Source organism: Hirsutella rhossiliensis (genome assembly GCF_020360975.1).
Source record: "Hirsutella rhossiliensis strain HR02 chromosome Unknown scaffold00002, whole genome shotgun sequence".
In the NCBI taxonomy this organism is placed as follows: domain Eukaryota; kingdom Fungi; phylum Ascomycota; class Sordariomycetes; order Hypocreales; family Ophiocordycipitaceae; genus Hirsutella; species Hirsutella rhossiliensis.
Genome location: NW_025408668.1, coordinates 2,412,355 through 2,439,346, shown reverse-complemented (window position 1 = coordinate 2,439,346; position 26,992 = coordinate 2,412,355). Strand labels below are relative to the sequence as shown.

The window sequence follows — 26,992 nt, the reverse complement described above, 5'->3', positions numbered from 1 at the left end:
CTCGACTACATGACCAATCCGTCGCCCTGCATTGGCGGATGATGGAAGCCGGGGAAGAAAAGAACTGTCCCCTCCCCAAAACAATAAACAAAGTAAAAAGAAAACAAAAACAAGAACAGGTCTCCGATTCACGGGGCCCACGGGGCCCACGGAGACCATGCGCGACGGGATGCGAGGGCGCAGATGCAGCGCAAGAGAGACACACATGTAAAAGCCTCCATGATGCGAAATAATCGAGACATCCAGGAGCCCAGTCCGCAGCGTACCGAGTGTCATCTCTCGTCTCGAGCTTCCGTCCGGCTTAGCAGAGGCAAAGAAACAACGGACTCGAGTGTCGTAGACTTGCATGGCCTCCTCCTAGCGGCGAACCGGGGGGACATGACGAGCTTCATCTATCCGACGCAAGGAGCTCTTGGAGAGAGAGAGAGAGTGTGTGTGTAGCTGGTGCGTTGGCAGAGGAACTCAGTTGTCATTCCTGTGCTTTACCTCATCTCCCAACAACATTGTCCATGTTGTACAGTACATACCAACAGTCGAACCCGAGGGATACAGGGTAGGCAGCTCGTCTTGTCCCATGATGCTTGCGGCTCTTCATGTAGTTATGCATGTGCGAGTTGCAGCACCTGGTCCACGACCTCATTGGCCACGCACCCCTTGGTAGAAACCCGACATCTGTAGGCTACTGTACGATGTATGTACAATACAAAGCTGCACACGTGGCCTCGACCGCCGAATTCCACGTCCAGGGAGAAAGTCAAACTGACCAATATCGTGGTCCAACGACTTCGCAACGATGACAGCAAAAAGGGCCTCGATATGCTCTGTATATCCACACGCGGGAACTATCCTGTGCAACGCCCAGTCGCCCTCCGTCCCGAGTGACCCATGCCTCCTGTCAGCTACTGTACATCCCTTGGCCGAACGGGGAAAAGACCCCGACTGGCAAGTATAAACTGGACGCCCTCCGGCTATGCCCTCGTTGACGCCCCAATTTTGCCCAAAGCCTGCCGCAAGGAGATGGAGGGAAAAGCACAACAGAAAAAGAGCAAGAAGAAGAAGAAGAAGAAGAAGAAGAACGACGTCTCGACCGACGCCGGGGTATCATCCATCATGCCTGTCCGCGGCTACATCCCGCTTCCCGCTCCAGAATCCGGATACGAGAATCCGGCGGGGAAGTTGGGAATCCCGTTGGGGAGGCTGCCCATACCAAAGGGGAATCCGGGCATTGGCGGCTGTTGGCCGCTCGCGCCGTTGTCGCCGTTGTCGCCCCGACGCCCGTGGTTGCCTCCTGAGTCCCGGCCGCGGCGTCCGCGTCCCGGATCCTCGTCGCGACCTCGCGTGGACTTGGGCCCGTTGCTGCCGCCCTTGTCCGTCTGCATTCGTCGGCTGATGGCCTTGGACGATACTCCCGCGCCAATCTCAATGTCGGGCTCCTCGACACACATGCCGCTCTCAATGGGCCGTCCTCCGCTTCCGCCGTAGGGCGCAGTCAACATCCACTTGCGGTCGGCCTCGGTCAGCTTGTGGATGGGGATGACACTGATGCCCGTCGCGTAGTCGCTGCAGTCTCTTGGGCCAAAGCCAACGCCCCAGCGTGTCTGTCATGACCTTGTCAGCCGTCGGCCGCGCTTAGCGTGACCAATTCAACCTACTCGTAGAGGCAGCTCGAGGTTCCTGGTGTCCTCGGTGCTGTCCTTGGCATTAATTGCGTCTTTCCTGGTGAGCATCTTGACAAAGGCATGCCGTTTCTCCTTGTTGACGATGCAAGTCTGTACAGTACCGAAACGAACAAAGATGTTGCGTAAATCGGCCTCAGTGCAACTGGACCGTTGTCAGCAAACTGTCAGGGGCATGCGAGGCAAATCGGCAACTCACGTCACTCCTCCCACGAACAGGGTTCGGCTCAGGACCTTGATGTGGCCTGCCGGCATGTTCGGATCGAATTCTATCCATCTCTCAACCTTGGGAAGCTCCGAGGACGGGGTTGAGCTACGACCCCGTCGCGCCTGGGGGCTCCGCTGGCGATAGCCGTTGCCTCTGCGGCCATTGCGCTCCCGCTCTTCGTGCTGGCCGTAGTCGAGTCTGTCGTGCCCGCCACGGGGAGAACCGTGTGCGGCCCAGCCATGGTCAGGAGAACGGGACCGGGAACGTCCAAGATACCTGCTGGGAGACCGGTTGCCATCCTGGAAGCCGCGTTCGCGAGCGTTGTCGGCGCCCCACGGCTGTTGACCGGTGGGATACGAGCCTTGGGCCGCGGGCACGGGAGGCTGGAACGCCGTCTGGAGGCTCGCACTGCTGGCACCAGTCATGCTCTGGATCAAGGCCGGGATTTTGTCAAACGGCACCCCCTGGTCTGCGAGGGCTTTGATCAATACGATCTGCTGCTGTGTGATGGAGTCGAGGCCGACACCGCCAGGGCCTGGAGCGGGCGCCGGGGCAGCATATGGATTGGTGGCCGCAGCGGGCATCGCGGGCGGCTGAGCACCCTGGCCGGGCATCGGAGGCAGGGAAAAGGGCATCGACGAGCCATGGACAGACTGCGCTGCGGGAGGATACGATGGCGGCGCGGCCAGGGCGTGCGAGGGCGGCTGCTGATGCTGCTGCTGTGGCATCGACGATGGGGCCGCCTGAGGCATTCCGGCATAGGACGCTGTGGCAGCCGGGGGCCCGGGCTTGCCAGGGTTCGCCGCGGTGTTTTGGCGAGCCATATTGGCCAGCGCCTCCAGGATGGAGGAGCCGTTGGGAGGCGCCGGCGCGGTCGAGGCTGGGTGTTTATTCTGCAGCGAGGCGAGGGCTCCCGCGGGAGGGCTCCCGGGAGGAGTCGTCGAGGCATCTGCGACAGCAAACCAGGTTAGCCAACGGGTTGCCTCGCAAACGGGACGGGGCATGGGCTTCGACCAAGACAACGTACTCGGCGGAGCAGCATTCAGCTTTTGGCGATAGGATTCGAGCATAGGCGCCGGGAAGGTCTGGCCCTTGTCCCAGATGTCGAGGAGCTTCTTGATCTTTTCCTACACGACAGACAAACGGTAAGTTGCGGGCTTGCGCAAACATCAATGGCGAGCGCAACGGAATGGCGGGCGCAGACGTGCCATGTCTCGATTGCAAGGCGGACCCAGACATGACTAGGCCCGAGACACAAGCCTTCGGGCCACGATGCTTGGTCGCGAGGTGACTGCTACGAGGCAGAGGTCCTGGGAATCAATCATGGGATGTAAAAAAGAGCGTACCTTTTGCTCGTCGGGAGCGGACTGAAGAATGTCATTCATCAACACGGGCATGAGTTCCGTCACTCGGTGTACTCCAGCGGCATACGTGCCGTCTTGCGCAGAGCTGTTTACTGGCTGTCCTTGGGCCTTTGCTTGCTCGAGCCACTTGCGGGTCACAGAGTCCACTACGTAGAGAACCCCCAACTTGTGCGTCCCGGGCGCCTTTTTGAAGTGCGTGTAGATCTTTTGGAGGAGGACGGATTCGGACTGCATCGAGTCATGATCAGCGCTTTGCACGAGGGCATCGTCGACCGAGGCGATGCGTACCTGAATGTTGGAGACGCACAGCGACGTCAGGCTAGTGATACGGGATCCCGACACCCCAGGAGGTTTCAAGTTGAGCATGGCCTGGAGGCCTGCCTCGAGGTCTGCTACTGCAGTTGCCATGGTGCCCGAGGCAACACGAGCGGGCAAATCAAAAGGTCGCGGCTAGCACTTGGCAAACGCAGCAACTGTTGCTGATTTCTCTTTTGCCCCCTTGCTCAAGCGGCAAGGTTTCGTCGCCCGAGATGATGCCTTCCAAGAGATCAAAGCCTCAATGATAGCAAACGGGCTGATTTCTAGACGCCGCCAACGACAGCCGGCTAAGACCCAAGCCGTGGCAAACACGGGCTTTTACGGGGCCGTGGCTCTTCACCAGGGGCAAGCGTCGCGCGTCGTGGCGAGATGTACGAAATGGCCCAGGCTCGGGAGAGCAGGTACGTGTGGTGGCTAAATATGTGTTCTGTCGCGAGGGCTTTTACTGTGGCGTCGGGCGCGACGATGTCACCCGAGTGCTGCAGCCTTGGCAGCTGACGATGCTTGGAGTGGGCGAGTCTATGAGTTTGCCCGTCGGCACGAACACGCCACGTCGAGATGAGCGTGGAGGAGGATACGAGCTGGGGCCTTGGTGAAGCGCGAGGCGATGCGTTGTCGATGAAATGATGAGTCGAGAGGATGGAAGAGGGAGGTGGGCGAGGAGAGAAATGGACAACAACCGCGAGGCGGAAAAGTGCGGTGGAAAAAGGAGGTTGCTGGGGGTGGTGGGTAGCGTTGGCTCTGGCTGGGGCCAGTGAAAAGCGTGACGCGAGAAGCTTTGTTGCCTCAGGCTGCCATTAGTGCCTGAGGTGTGGTCTCGTGGGCAACCTTAGTAAGCACTGCCCGACTTAGCAGCAGAAACAACCACGTATTATTATTATCAGTCACGAAACTTTGGCTTGCCGCGAGCGTGCCCGCATCTCGCGAGCATCGCTCTTTTCTGAACTCTGGGGCAAAGCTTCTTCTCGAAAGAAAAAAAAGCCTCAACGAAAAACCCTGGCGGTGTGGGCGCTGCGCGACGACAGTCCGATGGCCGGCGGAGCTATTGCGCGTGAGCACCGTATAAGTAGGTATCCGAAAGGGGGCGTCCATCCGTCCAGTACGGTGAGAACAAACATCATGGAAGGCAGCGTTGTTCCTGGGAATCCTTGCACAGCCATCCAGGTATCCACTGCCAACGAGATGCAGCTCTGTGTTGGGCCCCCCCATGGAACAGAATGTGCAGAGGTCCTAATGCCAGCTGGACGTGCTAGACAAGCGTCTACCGTGCGTCCTTTGTTCCAAGACAGTCCACCTCACCCGGAGCTCGGCCGTATTTCACGACATTTACAGTCCGCAGTCGTCCCCATCGTGGCACAGAACGTAGTACGAAGCAGAGTGCCCTACATGAGGCGTTGTGCCTGCAACAGCCAACAGCCAGGTGATAAATGGCCGCAGCTTATCAGATCTTGTCGTTTGCACCAAGCAGCTCAGTAATTTCCAGAGGAATCCGAGATCGGTAACGCTGTGAATGTCTGCCCCGTCATTGGCTGGATGGGGGCCCTCTCGCTTGCGGCGGATACACGGAGGTGTTAGGGCAAGCTGGGTTCGCATTCCGCAGGCCGATACCCTTGCTGGAGCATGAGGCTCTTGATGGTGTACAGTACATGTCTCCCGCCAACAACAGCTGGCCGTGACGGGGGCGCCTTGGGGAGAGCCTGGACAAGGATCCCTGCAGGACTGCGACCGCCATCATCCTCCATGTCACCTGTACCTAGGCAGAGGCACGGATAGCAGAAACACAGCTTTCCGTCCGGAACAGGCGTCGGGTATCCGCGTACCCTGTACACGCACGCTCCGACGTCGCCGGCCAAAGCAAGGTAGCTGGTACCTTGCAGTCTGCCACCTGCAGGGCCCACGCTGCCTCCGAGGTCCAGCATCAAGATCGACCGGCACCTCCAGCTAATTTTTCTCCCTCCCCGAGACCAGACGGTACGTCCACTGCCCTTCGGCGCACCCGGCAACCCCAGCAGATACTTTTCCCCCCTTCCAGCCCTCCGACTCTTCCACTCTCCCTAATCTTCCCACCATCTATTCACTCGCAGTCCTCTGCCCACATTTGCTCCTCTACCATCCACAGGCACCGCCAGTCTCGCAATGGCTCCCGTCGCGCGACTAAGCAACTCGGCCCTGCGGGCCTTGCTCAGGTCTCCGGCCCTCAATGGCCGGTCCGCCGCCTTCAACACCGCCGTGCGATGCTACTCGGCCAAGACCCAGGTGAGCACGCGCAAAGCGCCTCCGGCCGTGCGTTGCCCGTTTGCTGACGTGCCTCCCAGACCCTCAAGGAGCGCTTCGCCGAGATCCTGCCCGAGAAGATTGAGCAGATCAAGGCCCTCCGGAAGTTGGTGGCCCGTCCAGCATCCAAGCTCCCCTTGCTGACTCTTTTTGCAGAGAGCATGGCTCCAAGGTCGTCGACAAGGTGACGCTCGACCAGGTCTACGGCGGTGCCCGTGGCATCAAGTGCCTTGTCTGGGAGGGATCCGTTCTCGACGCCGAGGAGGGCATCCGATTCCGCGGCAAGACGATCCCCGAGTGCCAGGAGCTTCTGCCCAAGGCTCCCGGCGGCAAGGAGCCTCTGCCAGAAGGTGAGGGCTGGCTCGCAAGACACCGTGGCTGTGCGCCGACTAATTACTTTGCTCTTTGCAGGCCTCTTCTGGCTGCTCCTCACCGGTGAGGTGCCGACCGAGCAGCAGGTCCGCGATCTGTCCGCCGAGTGGGCTGCCCGCTCCGACATTCCCAAGTTTGTCGAGGAACTCATCGACCACTGCCCGACCGACCTCCACCCCATGGCGCAGTTCTCCCTGGCCGTCACCGCTCTCGAGCACACGTCGTCCTTTTCGAAGGCCTACGCCAAGGGCATCAACAAGAAGGACTATTGGGGCTACACGTTCGAGGACTCGATGGATCTCATTGCCAAGCTGCCCAACATTGCCTCGCGCATCTACCAAAACGTCTTCAAGGGCGGCAAGGTGGCCCCCATCCAAAAAGATAAGGACTACTCGTTCAACTTGGCCAATCAGCTTGGCTTCGGCAAGGACACGGATTTCGTCGAGCTCTTGCGCTTGTACCTGACCATCCACACCGACCACGAGGGCGGCAATGTCAGCGCCCACACCACCCACCTCGTCGGCAGCGCCCTCAGCTCGCCCTTCCTGTCTCTGGCCGCTGGGCTCAACGGCCTGGCCGGTCCCCTGCACGGCCTGGCCAACCAAGAGGTGCTCAACTGGCTTACTGAAATGAAGAAGTCTGTTGGCGACGACCTCAGTGACAAGGCCATCACCGACTACCTGTGGTCGACGCTCAACGCCGGGCGAGTCGTTCCCGGCTACGGCCATGCTGTCCTCCGAAAGACGGACCCCCGCTACATGGCCCAGCGCCAGTTTGCTCTTGGTGCGTCTAGCTCCCCCATGACGTGAGGAAAAAGGGTGTCGCTAACAAAGCGAGCAGACAAGATGCCCAACGACCCCATGTTCAAGCTCGTCAGCCAGGTCTACAAGATTGCCCCTGGCGTCCTGACTGAGCACGGCAAGACCAAGAACCCGTACCCCAACGTCGATGCTCACTCGGGCGTCCTGCTGCAGTACTACGGCCTGAAGGAGGCCAGCTACTACACGGTGCTGTTCGGTGTCTCTCGCGCTATCGGCGTGCTTCCCCAGCTGATCCTGGACCGTGCCTTTGGAGCGCCGATTGAGCGGCCCAAGTCCTTCTCCACCGACAAGTGGATCGAGTTGAGCAAGAAGGCGTAGAAGGAAGAGCAAACGACGAGGGTGGCTCAGACGACCGCATGCGAGCACATGTAGAGAGGCATGCCGTGGCTCCTTGGGCCGTGTACAACAAGGCTTGCGTGCACTGGGGGGGAGCCGGCTTGGGAATAGACAGTCTGTGGCGGCCGCAAAACCGGCTGGCGCTGGACATGTACAGTACAATATGCTTGGGAACTGGTCTCCCCAGGAAGAGGTAATAGACTCGGAATTTCCATGTGCGGAATTGACTGCTCGTGCCTCCAGGCACGTCGAGAGTCTTCTGGCCTGCCGTGGGTCGCTCCTCAACAAGCAGCTGTTGAGAGCCCCAGCCAGCCTTTTGATCCCCTGCCTTATTTGCGGACGGGCCCACCCGCCAATGTCGATGTATCTTGGACCTTGCTCTCTGAGGACACCCCGGCATGTCAAGCATGACAGCCAGGTATAGAGTACTCTGTTCGGGCCGAGCCAACATCAAGACATCAGAACCTTTGCTACAATGCAAGGCACCTTGGCTGGCAGCTGAATCAAGTATCTTCAGGTACTGCACTCTGTACCTTACAGGGGCACGAAGCAAGCAACAGCTCCCCCCCTGTCACTACAGTAGTACGTACCTGTTCAGCAGGGCACTTGGCCTTATCACCCAAAAAGGTACGTACCTCGCGCAGCGCAGCTCCCCTCGAGTGGGCACGTGCGACGCGACCGGCTCTCTCGCACCCCTTCGAGCCTCTTGCTCCGGACACATACGGACGAACAGCCTCGGCCAGTTGACATTGGAAAAGCATCCGGCGCCAACCCGTCATCCCTCCCTGTCCTGGTGAGCTTTCCCCATCTCCCCCGGCTTCCCAATTCCCCGCTGGTGATCAGGAACGCCTCCGCCTGACTCAGCCAAAAAGCCCTTGACTGTTGTCACCGTCCTTCGCCGAACGTCGTCTCCTGCCTTCTTTCTCACTCAGCAAACCCCCTTTTCCCCGCGAAGAAGCATCCTTTTCCCTTGGTCAGGGCCCCCCCGCTTGCAGTAATTCCAAAGCCATGGTCGCGACCGCCACCCTTCCCGGCCCCGTGGGGGACCAGAAGCTGGAGAAGAAGCCCATTAAGTTCTCCAACTTGCTACTCGGCGCCGGCCTCAACATGTTCGAGGTCACCACCCTCGGCCAGCCCCTTGAGGTTGTCAAGACCACCATGGCCGCTCACCGCGGTGATGGCTTTGGCACGGCTTTGGGACGCATCTGGTCTCGAGGCGGAGTCCTCGGCTGTAAGTTGTACCGCTTGGTCCTCTTGTCGCGCCGCATGCTGACGTGCGCAATCCTCGCAGTCTACCAGGGCCTCATCCCTTGGGCTTGGATCGAAGCCTCGACCAAGGGCGCTGTCCTCCTCTTCGTCGCGTCCGAGGCCGAATACTATGCTCGGGCGGCAGGCGCCTCGGAGTTTGGCGGCGGCATCCTTGGCGGCATCACCGGCGGTGTCGCGCAGGCCTATGCCACCATGGGCTTCTGCACCTGCATGAAGACGGTTGAGATCACAAAGCACAAGATGGCTGCCGCCGGTGTTCAGCCGACGTCGACCTTTCACACCTTCATGGACATTTACCGCAAGGAGGGCATCCGCGGCATCAACAAGGGTGTCAATGCCGTCGCCATCCGCCAGATGACCAACTGGGGCAGCCGCTTCGGTCTCAGCCGCCTGGCCGAGGGCTGGATCCGCAGTGCCACGGGCAAGAGCAAGAACGAGAAGCTGTCGGCCTGGGAGAAGATCCTGGCCAGCGGCCTCGGAGGTGGTCTCAGCGCCTGGAACCAGCCCATTGAGGTCATTCGCGTCGAGATGCAGAGCAAGAAAGAGGATCCCAACCGACCCAAGAAGATGACGGTCGGCAACACTTTCAAGTACATCTACTCCAACAACGGCGTGAGGGGCCTTTACCGCGGCGTGGCGCCGCGAATCGGCCTCGGTGTCTGGCAAACCATTTGCATGGTGGCAATTGGTGACATGTTGGTCCCTCCTCTGCTTCCCAAGCATCGGCAATCCACTGACAAGTCGCGCAGGGCGAAAACGTATGTTGAAAACTTGACCGGCGAGACCGTCACGGCGAAGCATTAGGCGGCGTTTTTCATGGCTACGGGCACGGGCGAATCTGCTGTTGTGCTATATGATGTGATGTTCCTATTGGATGGGGGACAGGCGGGCTTGGGTCTGGACGCGGCGTACTTGCAGTTCACCTGGGTGACTAGGAGACCCAGGGTCGTGGGGCTCGGATTGCTGTCTGGGGATGCTGTCAGCGTGACCAGACGGGCTCGTCGTGCGCTATGGAGCAACAAATATAGACGGAGTTGCAAGTCTTGTCCAGTGCAGTGTTCAGTGTCTGGGCCTAGGCAATAAGGCGAGTATTCCGACTGGCCAAAAGAAAGCGACAGCGTGACGATTCTAGCCAGAGTGGCCGATGTGGACTTGCTTTTTGGTTGGTCCAACTGTTTCCCCTCAGCTGGCATCGTGAGTGCCTTTTCCGGCTTACCTCATTCGGAGCCAAGGCGGGTTCGAAACGAGCCAACCCTCTCCTCCCGCAGCAGTCCTGCGTCTCTTGTCTGCACTCTACAGAATACAAGAGAGCAAAGGATTTGTTACGGGGTTTTCAATCATCATGGCACTTTCTTGCTGTGGACCACCCACGCCTCCTCGGGAGTCAGCGACGAATGGATGGCCAGCCAACAGGATGGACGATGGACCCAGCACCCGCGGAGTCGACGACCAGGATGAGGCTGATGGGGAGGATTGCTGCGGCGGCACCAAGTCTCGAGACCATGCCGACGACGAGACCGACGGCTGCTGCCAAGGCACCGACGGCGAAAACCAATGCGGCCGGGTGCCCGATGCAAAGCCTGCCGACGGCTGCTGCGATGATTCGCCCACCAAGGTTTCATTCAAGACCGACTCTGATGCGCCGGATTGCTGCCGTGGCAAGTCGTCTCCCTGCTGTGACGACTCGTGCCTCGAACGCCTGGCACTTCGAGAGTGCAAGACACGTCTCACTACCAGCTGCGTTGACAAGGAAGACAAGGGCAAGTTTGACCGCTCGTATCCCTCGAGCCCCCACGGGCTAACAATTGCTTGTATAGAGTCTTGCCTTCAGCCAAGGGCGACCTGCTCGGAAACTGCATGCGATGGCCACCGAAAGTCTACGCGGGAGCGCTACGGTGCCACGCTCGAGGCCTTGGGCTGTATCTGCCGTGCCCTCCTGGCCCTTGGACAGGACTCGTGCTGCGAGGCCCGAAAGCGCCCCTCGGGAGAGGCGAGGTCGGCCTCCCAAAGGTCCTCTACTCGGTCCCTGGCGCGCTCGTCGGAGGATTCGTGCTGTGCCAGCGGCAGAGCTGGGACGAGTCGAGTCCGGGCCCGCAAAGGCGCCGGCTTGTGTGGAGACCGAGAATCTGCCTCTGCGGCCTGCACGGGAGGTTCCTGCTGCGAGACGACCAAGGCCGTGCATGGGAGTGTCGGCTGTGCTGATTCCTGCTGCGCTGCCGAGAAAGCACCCTTCAATGTCACAGCCACCTCTCTGTGCAAAACCGGCAAGTCAGCGACGATCCAGCAAAAGGATACGAGGCCAAGATCCGCCACGGGGGATCCTGAGAATCAGGCCATCGGCGAGGAGCACGTCGTCCTCTGCATCTCGGGCATGACATGCACCGGCTGCGAGACGAAGCTCAACCGAACGCTTGCAACCGTGAGTGGCGTCAGAAACCTGAAAACGAGCTTGGTTCTCTCACGGGCCGAGTTTGATGTTGACCTCTGCTTCGTCACTGCCAACGACGTCGTGAAGCATCTTGAACGAACCACTGAGTTCAAGTGCGAGAGAATCGCCACTCGTGGATCGAGCCTGGACATGCTCGTGGCTGGAGATGCATCAAGCTTCATCAACCAGGCCTGGCCCGAGGGCGTCATTGACATATCCCGGGTCGACAAGAACATTGTAAGGGTCACCTTTGACCCAGCCGTCATTGGGGCTCGACAGCTCCTCACGGCCCCCTGGGACCAGGGCGTGAGCCTTGCTCCGGTCCACGGCGACCCTTCGCTCGAGGCTGGAAGCAAGCATGTTCGCCACGTCGGCTCCATGACAATCCTCTCGTCCCTTCTCACCGTCCCAGTCCTGGTCATGGCGTGGGCCCCGCTGCCTGAGCGGGAAATCGCCTATAGCTCGGCATCACTAGCCCTGGCCACCGGTGTTCAAGTCTTTGTCGCGGGGCCCTTTTATCCGAAGGCGCTCAAGGCCCTGGTATTTTCCAGGGTGGTTGAGATGGACCTGCTCATTGTGCTGAGCACAAGTGCGGCCTATATCTTCTCCGTCGTCTCCTTCGGCTACCTCGTCGCAGGCAAACCGCTTTCCACGGGCCAGTTTTTCGAGACGAGCACTCTCCTCGTTACCCTCATCATGGTCGGGCGGTATATCGCAGCACTCGCCCGCCAGAAGGCGGTTGAGTCCATTTCCATCCGCTCCCTCCAGGCCCAGAGCGCCCTCCTCATCAACGATGCCGACACCGCGGGCGAGCGCCAAATTGACGCGAGACTCCTTCAGTTTGGCGACCTGTTCAAGGTCCTTCCCGATTCGCGGATCCCGACGGACGGGACCGTTGTCACGGGATCGTCTGAAGTCGATGAGTCGTTGATTACAGGGGAACACCGTCCTGTCGAGAAGCATGCCAAGTCGCCCGTCATTGCCGGGACCATCAACGGCTCCGGGATGCTGGTTATCCGCGCCACTCGCCTCCCTGGCGACAACACCATCGACACCATCGCTGCCATGGTCGACGAGGCCAAGCTTTCCAAGCCCAGGATGCAACAACTCGCTGATCAGGTGGCGTCCTTGTTCGTGCCGGTCGTCGTGGCCCTAGCCATCGTCACGTTTGTCACCTGGGTCTCGATTGGAGTCACCAGCGGTGGAAAGACGGGCTCCGAGGCGACCATCCAAGCGATTACCTACGCCATCACGGTCCTCATCGTCTCCTGCCCCTGTGCCATTGGGCTCGCCGTGCCGATGGTCGTGGTCATTGCGAGCGGAATAGCCGCAGAACGAGGCATCATCTTCAAGGCGGCCGAGGCCATCGAACTCACCTACAAGGCATCCCACGTCATCTTCGACAAGACGGGGACACTGACGCAAGGCAAGCTCAGTGTGACAGCCGAGCACCACCCAGGGGACGACCAGGCCTCGCTGCCTCTCCTCCTGGGCTTGGTTGCCCACAGCAGGCACCCAGTCTCCGAGGCCGTGGCTGGCCACCTGAGGAGCAAGGGGGTCGTGGCGCCTTCCTCGCCCGAGGTCAAGAGCCTTGCGGGGCGAGGCCTGGAGGCCAAAGTGGGCGGACAGACGCTCCGTGCCGGCAACTCGCGATGGGTCGGTGTGTCCTCACACGCCGCCGTCGGGCAGATGCTGGCGCAAGGCTACACCGTGTTCTGCTTTACCATCGACAGCGACCTGGCCGCCATCTACGGCCTCGAGGACTCGCTCCGCGCCGATGCCGCCGAGGCAGTCGAGACGCTGCAGAGCCGCGGCATCGCGGTCCATCTGGTTTCCGGCGACGACGACGGCGCCGTGCAGCGCGTGGCGACGAAGCTCGGCATCCCCGCCGAACGCGTTCGCGCGCGCAGCTCCCCCGGCGACAAGCAAGTCTACGTCAAGGCCCTCCTGGACGACAGCGCCGACTCGCCCCCCAAGACGAGGCAGCGGCGCGTCGTCGTCTTCTGCGGCGACGGCACCAACGACGCCGTCGCCCTCGCCCAGGCCACCGTCGGCGTGCACGTCAACCGGGGCGGCGGCAGCGACGTGGCGCAGTGCGCCGCCGACGTGCTGCTGCTGCGCCGCGACCCGCTGCGCGGCCTCGTCGCCGCCATGGGCCTCAGCCGCCGCGCCGTCGCCCGCATCCGCTTCAACTTTGCCTGGAGCTTCGTCTACAACGCCCTCGCCGTGCTCCTCGCCGCCGGCGCCCTCGTCCGCGCCCGTGTCCCGCCGCAGTACGCGGGGCTCGGCGAGCTCGTCAGCGTCTTGCCCGTCGTTGCGGCCGCGGTGCTGCTGCGCTGGCCTAGGACTCGGACTGTCTAAAAGGAAGGAAGGGGAGGGGGGGAGGCGCATATATGTTCTGCTGGGCTGGCAGATACAGAGGGGAAGGAAAGAGAGGAGGATGTTGGGATATCGCCGGACTTTGTGTGTGTGTGAGGAGGCTTGCTCTGCTGTTTTATTTGAAATCACCTTCAATATCTATCGCTATGGTGACCAAAAAAATCAGGCTTGAAAGATGAGGTAGTAGACGAAGTCGTCCAAGTCGTACATTGCAGCAAAGTAGTCACGGCCCCTCCCTCACTCGCCCTCACTCTCGCCCGCAGGCCCATCCTCGTACGCAAACCCCCAATCCTCGCCATCGTCGGACATGACGGCCCCGTCCCCCAGCAGCTCCCACAAGTCGGCAAAGTCCCACCGCAGGCCCTCGAAGTCCAGCGCGCAGTTGGCCGCGTGCTGCGCCTCGTCGGCGTCGGCGGCAAGAGGGGGGGGGTTCTTGAGGCGCCTTTCCGAGCGGCGACGCTTCCCGTGGCTGGCGTCCAGGCTCTGGCGCTGGAGCCGCTGGAACTCGGTCAGGAGCGGGCGCGCGGGGTCCTCGTCGAGGTGCGCGTCGGGTCGGAAGAGGCCCGTCGACGCGTACTCGGGCCCTTGGACGGCGCCGACGACGGGGTTGGGGTGAAGAACGAGCTGGCCCGAGTCGAGGTAGGCCTGGCGAGTGTACACGGCAATGGAGTGTTCCGCCGCCTCGTCGTCGTCCACGTCGTCGTCCTCGCCGTCCACCTGCATATCATCCGGGTCGTTGCTCTTCGTTTGGGGCGGCGGCGGTTCCGGGTGCGGGATAAACGGCGTCGGACGTCGAACCCGACGATTAGACCCGGGCAGCGTCACAAAGTGCGCCTCGTGCTCGTCGCGCTTGTCGACCGAGAGCAGGAACAGACGCCCGGTGGCATCGCCAATGGCCAGCTTGGAATGGTCTGGCGAAAAGGCGCCGATGGAGATTGGCCCCGGCGCCTCGAGCAGGTGCCGCACAAAGGGGTTGTGCCGGTTCCGCACGTTCCACACCTTGACGACGCCGTCGCTGGAGCCCGTATACAGCCGGTCGAGCGTCGAGCCCCAGGCGGTAAACTTGACGCCCGTGTCCTCCTTCTCGCGGTCGTACGAAAAGTCGTCGAGGGGGTAGCCGTGCTTGAGTATGTGGATGGGATCGTCTCCCTGGGCCGTGTCCCAGACGTAGACGTTGCCGTCGGTGCATGCCGCCGTGACGTAGGCGTGGCGCAGCGAGTTGGGCACTAAGGTGAGCTCGTTGATGTCGGCCGCGGGGCAGTCGAGCTTCTGGAACTCGTGGTAGGCGCCGTCCTGCCGCTCGCGGTCGAGCTGGAAGAGGTGGATCTGGGTGCAGACGCCGTGCTCCACGCTGAGCCCGGAGGGAGACGTGGCGACGATGAAGCGCTGCAGCGTCGGGTGCCATGCCACCTCGAAGACGTTGGCCGTCGTGGCCGTCATGACGGATCTCCGGCAGCCCCGAGCGGCATCCCACAGCATAATTTCCCCCGAGTTTCTCTTGTCCTCGGGAATGTCTTGGTCGTCGTTGGTGAGGCTCCGCGGCGAGTAGCCGACGATGAGGAAGTGAGTGGTCCCAGGCGCGCGCCCCCACTGCATCGTGGCCGGGAAGTACGCCCACTTGACCGATCCAGCGGCGTCTGTCCGCGAGCACGAGATGGCTTGATAGGGGCTCTGGCCCACGTCATCTGCGCGGACCGTGTAGACGCGGACCGCTTCGGACGGGACATCGGCCGCCGAGGCGACGCGCCCGGAGCCATCCTTGGCGGCCGCCACAAAGTTGACGTTGCCGCCGTGGTGCCAGGTGGCCATCGCCTCCATGGAGTCGCCATCCTGTGAAATGGCCCACACTTTGACCGTCCTGTCGAAGCCGGAGGTAAAGGCCCGTCCGTGTACCTCGTCGTAGTCGGAGGAGACGACCGACGTGTAGAGCCACGGGTCCTGGCTGCGGCGCATGGCCTCGGTCGAGTTCTCCCCGCTTTCAACCAACGGCCGCGGGATGCGGTGGTCGGCAAAGGCGCGAAGCGTGCCGCGCGACGTCGAGCAGAGCAGCAGGTTGCCCAGCTTGTTGTACTGTTGGTTATGCGAGTCAGAATGGGCCGTGGTGCCGCACAGTATGTTGCCGTCAGGGACCCACGACATGGCGGAGAGATCGCCAGCGCAGTTTGTGAACTCGGCAATGACAGCCAAGCCATCCTCGTCAGCCTTTTTGAACTCGTTCTGGAAGTTTTCGAACCGCCTGGAGCGTCCGAACCGAGCGTTGCCCTCGAGCTCCCGCGCCAGGAGCAGCGACGGGATGCGGCTGACGCGTCGATTCTCCCTCCGCTGTTCATGAAGGTCCTGATCTAGTGATAGCACTTTGATCTTGTCCGGAGCAGCCGCTCGGCCTGCCATCAGGTCGGAGCAAAAGTTGCGCAGATCCTCACCACTTCGACCCTGGATGGCATCACCGACGATAGAGGCCACGTTGTGCTCATAGCAGAGCACCGTGAGGAAGTCGATGGTCCGGGGGACGTCGGCCAGGAGGCACTCGGATAGGCGGGCGAAGATCTGGCCGATTTCGTCTTGTGTAAAGTCCACATGGTAGACAAATGGCCACTCGAGGACGCCATGGGGCGGACGAATGGGATGCCTGGCCCCCTGGGCAACCAAGTCCCGTTCGGTGGCGGGCAGATAGGGCCGCGTCCCGAGCCGAAACCACTTTGCACCTGTCCAAGGCTCTGTGGGTTGCCCGCGCGTACGCCTGCGTGCCTGCAGGGCATTTTGAGCGCGCGGCTTGGGGATGCCGCACGACCCGCCGCGAGGCGCGTTTGGCTGGGCAACCAAGGGCTTCGGCCTCGCGGCTTTGTGTGTGGCTTCTCTGCCTATGAAGCTCAGGGGGCGGATCCGGTATTGCTTTGCGCGGTAACGATTAGCCACCTCTTCTCCTTGCCCCGACAGCGCGGAGTAACCCTTACCGGCAACGCTTTCAACTTGTTGATGATACTGGACGTGGCAATGGCCGCTTGAGCCTGGGGCAGCGGCAGTGGTGACGCGTGGGCCTCGTCGACGACAATGCGAAACGCCGAGCTCCTAGCAAGGGCTGCAACGGTCTAACGCGCCACGTTAGCACTCGCCCCAGCATCAGAGGCAAAAACTCGTACCTGAACGGCGATATCATCAACGCGATATTGCTCCCTCGAGAGGCACTCGACCGCCTGGACGACGTGGGGGAGGATCTGCTCCTGGACGCAGGCCCTGAGACTTCGCCTGCCAGAGGCCCCATGCTCGGAACGCCGTCGCTTGGCAGGCGGCTCGTCGCACGGAGCCCGTCGTCCGCCGTTGACGATCTGGCCCTGCTGCTGCTGCGGCGGCGGCGGTGGTCGCAACGAGCCTCGACGAGGAGGCGTTGCGGCGTCGCCTGTGAGGTCAATGACGGCCCTGGGAAGGGTGGCGGTAAGCGCGGTGCTCATGGGGCCGCCGGCACGCGCAGCTCCGGCGTGCACGCAACACCGGCCTTGGAAAGGTTCTCGCGGGCTTCCAAAGCACGAGGCTATCGTGTAAACGCGTCTTTAGGTAAAAGGTGGGCTCCTTACCGCATCATACGCATCTCGTAAGGTCATTTAGTAATTAATTAGAAGAGGGTCGTTTTTAAGATTAGCTCTAGCCAGCCGCGTCGAGGAGTCAGTTAAGATTAGGTAAGCATCGGAATATTATTATACCGTCGGGTAAATAAGTTAAGAATTTAGCCGTTTATATATTTCTAAAGAGTATTACTATTCGGCTAAGTAGAAATCTCTATTCGGCCAATACTAGCTAAATAACGGGGTGCCTTAATGTCCCTTATTAATCCCATCCTTTTACTATTCCTTTAACACAAAATCCTTAAAACCCCTAAAGATAGCTCTAACTACGAAATAGCGTACTCGAGCGCCCGAGCTAGTAGGGGAGGGGTCCCTCTTAGGGAGGGGCCCTACTGTGGGGGTTTATCCCCCGCGCGAGGTGAGCGCGACGTATAAGACGAGTACTTAAAGATACTTAAGATTTCTCTATAATAACTAAGATATAAAGCGACTAGTTAAAAGAGGGGACTTTTAAGAGACTCTTAGTCGAATAGAGATTTCTACTTAGCCGAATAGTAATACTCATTTAAAAATACTTAACTTTACTTAATATAATACTCTTCTCTTAATATTTACTTTATATAGTATTATTATTATCTTTCTTACTTTATTAGCTTTATATATAAATAAATTTATTACCTAAAAACTTAGAATCTCCCTTAAGCCTTACTTAGAAGAATAATAGAGCTCCCGCCTTATCTCCTAAGATATTAGCAATAAGCGTATACTCTTACTTTAAGGAGATTAAATATAGACTTTTCTTCTCTCTAAATAAGTATCTTAGCTAGGATATAGATATTAGAAATCCGTTTGTTTAATGAGCAAGTGGTATAGGTAATAAATAGGATTAATATTAAGCTTAGTTATTCCTACTTTTCATTCCCATTGTCATGTCGCGGGGGCTTACGCTCTTCCGTGGACATGCGTTGTCTTGGAGGGCATCAGCTGCTATAACCCGCGGCTAGCAGAGCTCAATCAAGGAACAACGACCCTAGGCACCTATTGTCCGATCGATTTACTCGGCTAGACATAAGACAATACACGTGTGCATCATTAATAAATTTTCAGTGGCCGAAGAGGGTTCCGGGCTCTTTTCACTTTTCTCCTAGAGGACCTAGAAAGCCGCATTCCACGAATCTGAGTCTACTTTCTCTTGTAAATATACCTGGAAGCTTGAATGCATCATTTATGCCCTTTGGCATGGTGGTTTAAAGTACAGCACTCTCAAAACCACTTCGTCAACTGCCGTCTTCCCCATTCCAGAGACAGGCCGCTAGTATATAAGCCTCCTCTCAGTATTATCGATAGGGCTGAGGGGGAACCAAGATTAATTCGCCTCTAGCTTAATACTTGCCCAATCATAATAAGCTTTGCTTAACGCTCAATACACGCCCCATCCTCACTTGACAGAGCTGAGTGGATCCCCGAGTACATTTAGTCTGTCTTGAAGCCAGTCGGAGGTATTAACACTTCTATACATGACAAGGACCATTTCCCCATAGCTGTGGAATATGTACTACTCAACCAGGGCAGCGCGCAACAGAGAGCACCAATCCAAGTGAAAAGCAACAAGCCGCCGCGCGACCCCCCCGACACGGCCAAACCTGTTTTACAGCTTGGCAACGCGGGCCGGCGTCTCCGCCTTCATCTCCTCGTACATGCGGTCAATATGGGCGCGGAAGGCCTTTGCGGCCTGAGGCCTCTTGAGTTTCAGGCTGCAAAACACCACGGATTAGCATGCGGCCGTGATAGCAGCCGATTCCGAAGGGGCGACTTACGTGGGCGTGAGAAGGTCATTCTCAATCGTAAACGGGTCAACGTCCAGGTGCACGTTGCGGACCTTTTCATAGCTGTTGAACTTTTGCCGACGGCCAATGTCGTCGAGGACCTTGAGAAAGGCCTTCCTGACTGCGGGACTCGCGGCCGCCTTCTTAAGCGTCTCGGCATCGCCGGCGGGGACGGTCTCGTTGAGCACCTTGCTGGCAAAGGGGGGGAAGTTTTCGGGATCGACGCCGAAGATGGCAACGAGGCTCGACTCCTTGGAGTCGCCGTGGACAAAGGCCGTAGCAACCAGATTGGTGCTGCCGGCGTAGACGTTCTCGATGCGCTCGGGGGAAATGTATTCGCCCTGCGACAGCTTCAAGACGTTCTTCTTGCGGTCAATGATCTTGAAGCGGCCCATGCTGTCCACCTCGGCAATGTCGCCCGTGTGGAACCAGCCGTCGGGATCCATGCTCTTCTTGGTCTCGTCGTCGTTCTTGTAGTACTCGCGGAAGATGCTGGGCCCGCGGACGAGCAGCTCGCCCCGGGGGTTGGGCTTGTCGTCGACCGAGTACTCGAACTCGGGGACCGACTCGAGGCAGGCTTCGACGCAGCCCATGGGCGCGCCGACATTACCGAGGGAGAAGTCGTCGTTCAACTGCAGGGTGCCGACGGCGTACGTCTCCGTCATGCCCCAACCCTGGACAAAGGTGGCGGCGAAGGCGGCGCGGAGGAACTCTTGCACGTCCGGGTCCAGCTGGGCGCTGCCGCTAACCATGCTGTGGACCCTAGAGAGGCCAACGGCGGCCTTGACCTTGGGCGTCCATATCCTGTCGTAGAGGAGATGCTTGTTTGAGGCCTTGCCGGGAGGCGCGCGCATGTTGGCCTTTTTGGTGTTGATGACGTGTCTCGACAGGGCACCGCGGATGCCGTCGGCGTCGAGGGTGGCGGTGCGGATTGCCGAGTTGAAGCGGTTGAAGAGACGCGGCACCGAGATGAAGCCGGTGGGCTGGAGAATCTTCATGTCGTCGACGAGGCCGAGGATGTCGCCTCGGAAGAAGCCGAGCGCGGCGCCCTCGGCTAGAGCGGTCTGGTCGACAAGACGGCCGTAGATGTGGGCGAGGGGTAGGTAGGAGAGGTGGACGTCGGAGGGAGAGATGTTGCAGCTCAGGCGGGAGCTTGAGTTGGCAGAGACGGCGTTGCCGTGGGTGAGGACGACGCCCTTGGGGGGGCCGGTGGTGCCCGAGGTGTAGTTGATGGTGGAGATGTCGTCCCAGTCGGCAGGGCGCATGGGCCGGCCGCAGGTGGCACCGAGCTCCTCAACCTGCTGCATCGAGAAGACCTGGAGGCCATGCTGCGAGGCCATTTGGTTGAGGACGGCTGCCTTTGTGTGGGTGTTGAGCTCGCCATGGTCGAGGGGGTCGAGCGAGACGATGAGCTTGAGCGTGGGCAGGCGGGGGGCGAGCTTGAGCAGGACGGGGACGTGAGGCAGGGAGCAGACGACGCAAGCCAGCTCTGCGTGGTTGATGATGTACTCGGTGGCGTCGGGGCCGAGCGTCTCGTAGAGAGAGACGGTGTAGAGGGACTGGGAGGCGAGGGCGAGGTCTAGAGCAGGGTCAGCGGGCAAACAGAGATGGGGGAGGAGGGAGAGAGAGGGGGGGTCGTACCGGTGATGTGCCACTCGGGGCGGTTCTGGGCCCAGAGGCCGACGCCGTACTTGTCCTTGGGATAGCCGGCGCGGTGGTGGATCTCGACGAGGCCGGCGCCAAAGTCCTTGCGGCGCTGGGCGACGTCGGCGTAGGTGAGCCAGTCGAAGTGATCGCCCCAGGACTTGGTGGAAGGGACCCAGGGGCGGGAGCCGAGGCAGCGCTTATTGGGGCGGCGGCGGACGGTGCTTTCGAAGACGTGGTGCATGGAGCGCACGTCCGGGTCCAACGTGGCGAGGAGAGGCGCGTCGCGAAAGCGGTGATGGCGGTAGACGGCAGAGCGGCCCGGGCGCTCGGAGCCAGGGACGGGGAGGCCATAGGGCGAGCCCGGGGCAGGAGGCGCGCCGAGCTGCTGGACATCGGCGGCCGAGAGTTTGGCGGATGCGGACGTCATTGTGTTCCGGATCTGAGTCTTTGTCTGGGGGGGGGGGATTGGCGGGGTGAACGGCAGAGCCACAAAGGAAGGGCTGTCACAAGCACAAAGGCAGAGAAGCAGACGGGGTGGCACAAGAGCAAGGGAGTCGATTAACGAGGCGGCAGGGTGAAGAAGAAGGGGAAAAGGCGAGGCGAAAAGGCCGGCGGTGATTGGACAGGGTGTCTCGGGATCAATGGCGAGAAAGGCGGGGCCAGGCGACGCTTGCTGGTGTGCAAGGGAGGATGGAGAGGATGCTAGCAGAGCAGCAGGCGGCTGCAGATGGCGAGGGAGAAGAGAGAGGAGGAGGAGGCGGCGGCGGCGGAGGAGGAGGAGGAGGAGGAGGAGGAGGAGGAGGAGGAGGAGGAGGAAGAGGAAGAGGGGAATGGAGCGCCCAAGAGATAGATGTGCGGCAGGCGGCCCGTCCATCCATCTTAGTGGACTCTACAGCGCGCTACAGTGCAGTCCGGTCGGTACAGTACGTACATGTGCTGGGCCCCTAGCCGAGGTCCAGCGGCCAATGTCGGGTGAGTCCAGGAGAGGAATGGCTCCGACGCGTACAGTGCACAGCACATGCGAATACCCCGTACGGCCATGCAGATACCCCGTATCGGTGCCTTGCATGGAAATGCTCCGACTCCGTGCCTGCAAATGTTACACGAGGTACGTACGCATATCAAGAGAGATTAATACCTAGGTAGGTTGTACCTAGATCTTGTGGGAAGCACCCCATCTATCTGCACCCATCTATCTGCACCCATCTATCTGCACCCATCTATCTACACCCATCTACCGGTAGGTATCTGCACCTATCTATCTATCTGGCACCCATCTGATCATTTTTGGCAAACCATAACTACGGCCGGACGGGTGGGGCATCATCCTCGGCACATGCATACTACGTACACAATATATACATACATAAAGGTATATACATACATGTCGTCACCAACGACACAACTGCAATTCGGCCGAGACAGCCGCAAGGGCGACCCTTCTTCTCTCGCGACAGCCACGCATGGGCGCATGCCAAGCCGAGGCGGCCAAGTCGCGGCCGGAGAGCGCCCTCCCTCGTGGGCTCTCGAACTCTGTTTCCGAGTAACTTATTCGTACCTGTGGATTGAGTGCACCCGCAGCTTCAGCCAGCAGACCCGTAATTATCCGCTGTGCTGTAAAAACGTAATAGTCCAACCGCAACAGGCAGCACATCATCACTCCTTGCTGCTGCACTAACAGCGGGGCCGCTCCCTTTCCTTGAACACTTGAACACTTGAACAGCACTGTGCTGTCCTGCAAGAGGGCAAGCAGAGACATTCGTTCATCTCTCTCCCTCCGTCTGCCTCCCCCGCCGTTTGACACTTCGCCTCTCGTCATGGCGCCTTTCTCCCTCTCCATCCGACGAAGCCATCACGCCCAGAGACTCGTGCTCGTGAGGTCAAAAAATAAAGAGAAAAGTAGAGAGGGAGAAAACCGGACTACTGTATCCGTACAGACGGTCTTGGTCCGAGCAAGGATCTGCCTTTAAAAGCCCGCGGCAAGATTGATCGAATGTCGATCATCCATGCGGTATAAGTCAAGGCATAACGGATAATGGACAGGCAAAGATCCATTAGGGGTCCGTCCGTCCGTCTCTCTCTTTACGACTTTCTTTATGAGGCTCCGCCGCGGCCATTCTCTTTCTCCTTATTTACGCGTGTCTGTCTTTTGTCTTGATTCTCGACTCTTTTACTGCCGTCGTCTTTGCCCCCCCTCCCCCGCCCCCCGGTCGCTCGACCGTTTCAGAGCAATCCCTCGGGCGTCTCAGTCCGGGGCCAGAGGAAGAGAGAGAGAGAGAGCCAGAAGCGGGAAATGCGCGCGACGGCATAACCCTTCATTCCGCCTCCATGACTCTCCCCTCCCGCCATCTAGTTAGTTAGCCACCCTCCCTTCCTGACCCCAACCAACTCGCCGCCTCCCTTTTCTCTTCCTCACGCACACGCTCTTCTTTTGACTTGCGCCTCGTATTATTTCTCCCTCCCTCGAAACGTGGCTAGTCTTGTCCCCCTCGGCCAGCCTGCTTCTTGCCCAGTATACATAGAAGCTATCGGCCGCCGCTCGCCCGTGCACCTGTCGTCTACTTTTGCTTCCCTTTCCTCTTACGCTCGCTTCCGTGCCTCCTGCTTGAATCTGATACCCGGGTTTTCTCATTGTCGGGCTTCCTCGCCTTTGCTACACTCGTTTAGTTGAATCGCAGCCATGGGTCGAACGTCCATCGTCTCTCTTCGCGTCTTCCAGGGCCTCCTGGCCGCCGCCAATCTCGGGCTCTCGGCATATGGTACGTTTACCTCTTTCTTTCGTTACTCTCTTTGCAAGGAACAAGTCGCAAAATGAGGAAAGGGTCAAGAGAAGAACCGAGTCTAATAACACTGCGCCCAGTCGTCCACTGGTATCTCGTCACCACCCGCCGCGGCTCACCCGCCTCGCTCAACTTCCTCGTCTTCGCCTCGTCCTTTTCCGTCCTCTCGCTCCTCTACCTCGAGCTCGCGCCGCGCCTGTGCCCGCGCGCCGCCCACCCCTACGGCTGCATGAGCGTCGAGGCCTGCAACGCCCTCTTCTACTTTGCCGCCTTCATCGCCCACGCCGTCTTCCTCGGCGGGCTCGCCATGTGCCGCGGCACCGTCTGCACCGTCGGTCGCGTCGACTCCATCATTGCTGCCGCCGCCTTTTGCGCCTGGAGTGCCTCGACCATCCTCACCGCCAAGCAAATGTTCATGACGGGCGTGCGCAAGTCGGGCGCCGACCATGCCAACAACACCAAGGCGATGCAGATGCAGGATGCTTGAACTGGGAGACGGGCGTCGGCGAGGCAGCAGAAGAGGCCGAGGCGCAGCATGAAACGGGCAGAGAGAGAGGTTGGCAAAGGGAGAAGGACGCGACGCACTCCCAACCTCTCGTGTACTTACTTGCACGAGGTATATTCGACCAGCAGCATTTCTTGGGTGACATGGGCGCGGGTTGTTGACGGCCACAACAGCGACTTGGACAGGCGGGCAGCTCCATGCGGCGACATGGCGGGACATGGCGGGAATAGAGAGGCGCACGACAAAGGGGTCCAGGGGGTGAAACGGGAAGCATGCTCAGCTAGAGAGAAAACACCCACCCCTAATTTTAGATGTTTGGGTTCCCCTTTTCGTCGCGTACAGTAATTACCACTGCACGGTCTTTTGATTCCTGCCGACCAAGTTTGTAAGTAACTGAAAGAAAAGACGTGAGGAAAAATTGGTAAATTTGACTGGTACGTTGTTGACGTCAGGTGTCTGAGATCCGAAACGCCTTGCTCTCACACCTATGGGCCAGCTCGTGCATCCTGCCGCGCCGAGCGGGCGACCAGACCGGACCTTGATTGGTGTCACCATCGCGAGAGGGGCCGGTCGCTTGAGTAGATGTGTGCCGGGGGGGACGGGGCCATGCCGGGCCGGATCCGAGCCCCGGCCCGGACCGAACCCCCGGCTGGGTCGGGCTATCGCGCGGGCCCTCGGGCATCTCCATCGCCCGAACTCCGGACATGCTTCCGTTTCTATTTCTCAACGTCGTCCCTACAAATCGGGGGCTGGGCATGTCGACTTTTCATACCGCCGCTATGAGGTTTATAACCGGCGCTTGCCAAGAGGATGCGGGCAAAGACTTGCCTTCTCCCTCCACCAAGGCATGCCATGTCGTCTTTTCCCTCCGGTCTTCATCTTTCATCATCCCAGCATGCCCGGGGTAACCATACAGCACCGCCATGTAACATAAAACGCATGCATACCCGACGCCGTTCCTGGTGCAACCCCAAAAGCAACAGCAGCCCAACCGACAGCGCCCGGCTAAAATCCCCCATCCCTCCTCCACTCTTCCAGGCGAGCTGCCCTCATATTCCAGCCCACGGGGACAGTGGCTGCCCACGCTGTCCACAGGCAAGACGAGCCGGCGATGACACGAGCGCGGGCTGGGCCCAGCTCGATGGCGTGATCGAAAAGCAGGGCCCTTTTCTACCCCCTCCCCCCACATGATGGGCATCAAGCTCTGCGTCGCAGAGTGTCATTGCATGTAGAGACTGCGTTGGGGGGCGAGTTACATAGCAACGTCCTTCTCGCCATCCTTCAGCTCTTCTTCCCCTCCAATTGACAGCTTGCTGCCATTGACTCCGACCTCATCATTGCCCTCACTTGCCCTCTTTGATCAATCCACCAAGTGCTCAACCGCCCAGCATGTCGCCCGATCTCGGCACCAACTTTGAGACGCTTCAGCTCCACGCGGGGTAAGTCGGCGTTGGGCATCACGACAAGAGACATTCCAAGCTGACCATGGTGCCCCAGCGCCGAACCCGACCCTACAACAAAGGCACGAGCGGTGCCCATCTACGCAACCACGGTATGACTCCTGGCGCCCTTGCCTGCGTCGAGAAACAAGCGGGACAAGTCCAATGAAGCTGACCCGACGTCCCTCACGTAGAGCTTCACCTTCAATGACTCGGCCCACGGCGCGAGGCTCTTCGGCCTCAAGGAGTTTGGCAACATCTACAGCCGTATCATGAACGTAAGGGAGCTCGCCTCTGCGCCGCCCCCCGGCGACTCGCGCTGACATCAAACAGCCCACAGTCGACGTCTTCGAGAAGCGCATGGCCGCTCTCGAGGGCGGCGCCGCAGCCCTCGCTGCCTCGTCGGGCCAGGGCGCCCAGTTCATTGCCATTGCCACCCTGGCCCACGCCGGCGACAACATCGTGTCCACCTCGAACCTGTACGGCGGCACCTACAACCAGTTCAAGGTCTTTCTGCCGCGGCTCGGCATCCGCACAAAGTTTGTCGACGGCGACAAGCCCGAGGACATTGCCGCCGCCATCGACGACAAGACAAAGGCCGTCTATGTCGAGAGCATCGGCAACCCGCGCTACAACGTGCCCGACCTCGAGGCCATTGCCAAGGCCGCGCACGAGCGGGGCGTGCCCCTGGTCGTGGACAACACGTTTGGCGCCGGCGGCTACTTTATTCGCCCCATCGACCACGGCGCCGACATCGTCGTCCACTCGGCCACCAAGTGGATCGGCGGCCACGGCACCACCATTGGCGGCGTCATCATCGACTCGGGCAAGTTTGACTGGGGCAAGCACGGCAAGCGCTTCCCCCAGTTCGTCGAGCCGTCCGAGGGCTACCACGGCCTCAAGTTCTGGGACACGTTTGGCGCCATCTCCTTCATCATCCGCGCACGCGTCGAGACCCTGCGCGACCTCGGCGCCACGCTCAACCCCTTTGCCGCCCAGCAGCTGCTGCTCGGCATCGAGACGCTCAGCCTGCGCGCCGAGCGCCACGCCCAAAACGCGCTGGCCTTGGCGAGGTACCTCGAGAAGAACCCGTACGTGAGCTGGGTCTCGTACCCAGGCCTGGAGAGCCACCCGTACCACGAGGTTGCCAACAAGTATCTCAAGAAGGGATCCGGTGGCGTGCTGAGCTTCGGCGTCAAGGGCGGTGGCGCGGCCGGCAGCCAGGTCGTCGACGGGTTCAAGCTCATCTCCAACCTGGCCAATGTCGGCGATGCCAAGACGCTCGCCATCCAGTGAGTTACGCCGCCGTCGCGAGCGAGTTTTGCGTGCTGACGTGCCGTAGCCCCTGGACAACGACCCACGAGCAGCTTTCCGACGAGGAAAAGACCAGCTCGGGCGTCACAGAGGTGCGTTCTCCTTAGCCGGGAGATGGATCTGGTACCAAGGGCAATGACTTATGCTTTCGCAGGACCTGATCCGCATCTCGGTGGGCATCGAGCACATTGACGACATCATTGCCGACTTTGAACAGTCGTTCAAGGCTGCCTCAGCGACCAAGGCCTCAGACGCGGGCTCCGATTCGGTCGACAAGGGGGACAAGAAGGTCGAGGCGCCAGTTGCGCCCTAGACGAGGTGAGGCCGGCGAGGGACGGCGAATGACGGGTGCGTGCAGGCCACCGAGGGCTGGGATACCCAAGAGGAGGTACTGCAGCTTGTAGAGTTGGAGTCATTGGTAGATTTAACTGATGATGAGAGCTGTTGTTGAATAATGAGGACGGGCAGCAAATGAA

At 59.9% G+C, this 26,992-nt stretch overlaps 8 protein-coding genes across 8 annotated transcripts; 5 read left to right on the top strand and 3 right to left on the bottom strand.

Annotated features, from left to right (window-relative positions):
• Positions 1–1,124: 1,124 nt before the first annotated feature.
• HRG_01848 (RNA polymerase II-binding domain-containing protein) lies at positions 1,125–3,656 on the bottom strand (the record flags this gene model as incomplete). The annotated part of the gene is made up of 6 exons (XM_044860319.1): positions 1,125–1,598; positions 1,653–1,821; positions 1,876–2,833; positions 2,912–3,011; positions 3,231–3,476; positions 3,537–3,656. 6 exons carry the CDS (start codon positions 3,654–3,656, stop codon positions 1,125–1,127), a joined length of 2,067 nt encoding a protein of 688 aa, XP_044723952.1.
• A 2,046-nt stretch (positions 3,657–5,702) lies between these two features.
• HRG_01847 (citrate synthase, peroxisomal) lies at positions 5,703–7,351 on the top strand (the record flags this gene model as incomplete). Its single annotated transcript, XM_044860318.1, has 5 exons — positions 5,703–5,822; positions 5,882–5,946; positions 5,997–6,190; positions 6,252–6,995; positions 7,053–7,351. 5 exons carry the CDS (start codon positions 5,703–5,705, stop codon positions 7,349–7,351), a joined length of 1,422 nt encoding a protein of 473 aa, XP_044723951.1.
• A 1,026-nt stretch (positions 7,352–8,377) lies between these two features.
• Positions 8,378–9,442, top strand: HRG_01846 (mitochondrial carrier protein; the record flags this gene model as incomplete). The annotated part of the gene is made up of 3 exons (XM_044860317.1): positions 8,378–8,600; positions 8,661–9,333; positions 9,388–9,442. 3 exons carry the CDS (start codon positions 8,378–8,380, stop codon positions 9,440–9,442), a joined length of 951 nt encoding a protein of 316 aa, XP_044723950.1.
• A 610-nt stretch (positions 9,443–10,052) lies between these two features.
• Positions 10,053–13,427, top strand: HRG_01845 (e1-E2 ATPase domain-containing protein; the record flags this gene model as incomplete). Its single annotated transcript, XM_044860316.1, has 2 exons — positions 10,053–10,788; positions 10,882–13,427. The coding sequence occupies 2 exons, from the start codon at positions 10,053–10,055 to the stop codon at positions 13,425–13,427; spliced, it is 3,282 nt and encodes a 1,093-aa protein (XP_044723949.1).
• A 255-nt stretch (positions 13,428–13,682) lies between these two features.
• On the bottom strand, positions 13,683–16,894 carry HRG_01844 (WD repeat-containing protein; the record flags this gene model as incomplete). The annotated part of the gene is made up of 3 exons (XM_044860315.1): positions 13,683–16,337; positions 16,400–16,534; positions 16,586–16,894. The coding sequence occupies 3 exons, from the start codon at positions 16,892–16,894 to the stop codon at positions 13,683–13,685; spliced, it is 3,099 nt and encodes a 1,032-aa protein (XP_044723948.1).
• Positions 16,895–18,653: 1,759 nt separating this feature from the next.
• HRG_01843 (AMP-binding enzyme domain-containing protein) lies at positions 18,654–20,905 on the bottom strand (the record flags this gene model as incomplete). The annotated part of the gene is made up of 3 exons (XM_044860314.1): positions 18,654–18,759; positions 18,823–20,410; positions 20,473–20,905. The coding sequence occupies 3 exons, from the start codon at positions 20,903–20,905 to the stop codon at positions 18,654–18,656; spliced, it is 2,127 nt and encodes a 708-aa protein (XP_044723947.1).
• Positions 20,906–23,158: 2,253 nt separating this feature from the next.
• Positions 23,159–23,745, top strand: HRG_01842 (membrane-associating domain-containing protein; the record flags this gene model as incomplete). The annotated part of the gene is made up of 2 exons (XM_044860313.1): positions 23,159–23,237; positions 23,339–23,745. The coding sequence occupies 2 exons, from the start codon at positions 23,159–23,161 to the stop codon at positions 23,743–23,745; spliced, it is 486 nt and encodes a 161-aa protein (XP_044723946.1).
• Positions 23,746–25,152: 1,407 nt separating this feature from the next.
• On the top strand, positions 25,153–26,829 carry HRG_01841 (cys/Met metabolism PLP-dependent enzyme domain-containing protein; the record flags this gene model as incomplete). The annotated part of the gene is made up of 6 exons (XM_044860312.1): positions 25,153–25,202; positions 25,261–25,315; positions 25,397–25,480; positions 25,536–26,494; positions 26,545–26,608; positions 26,671–26,829. The coding sequence occupies 6 exons, from the start codon at positions 25,153–25,155 to the stop codon at positions 26,827–26,829; spliced, it is 1,371 nt and encodes a 456-aa protein (XP_044723945.1).
• Between the last annotated feature and the right edge of the window lie 163 nt (positions 26,830–26,992).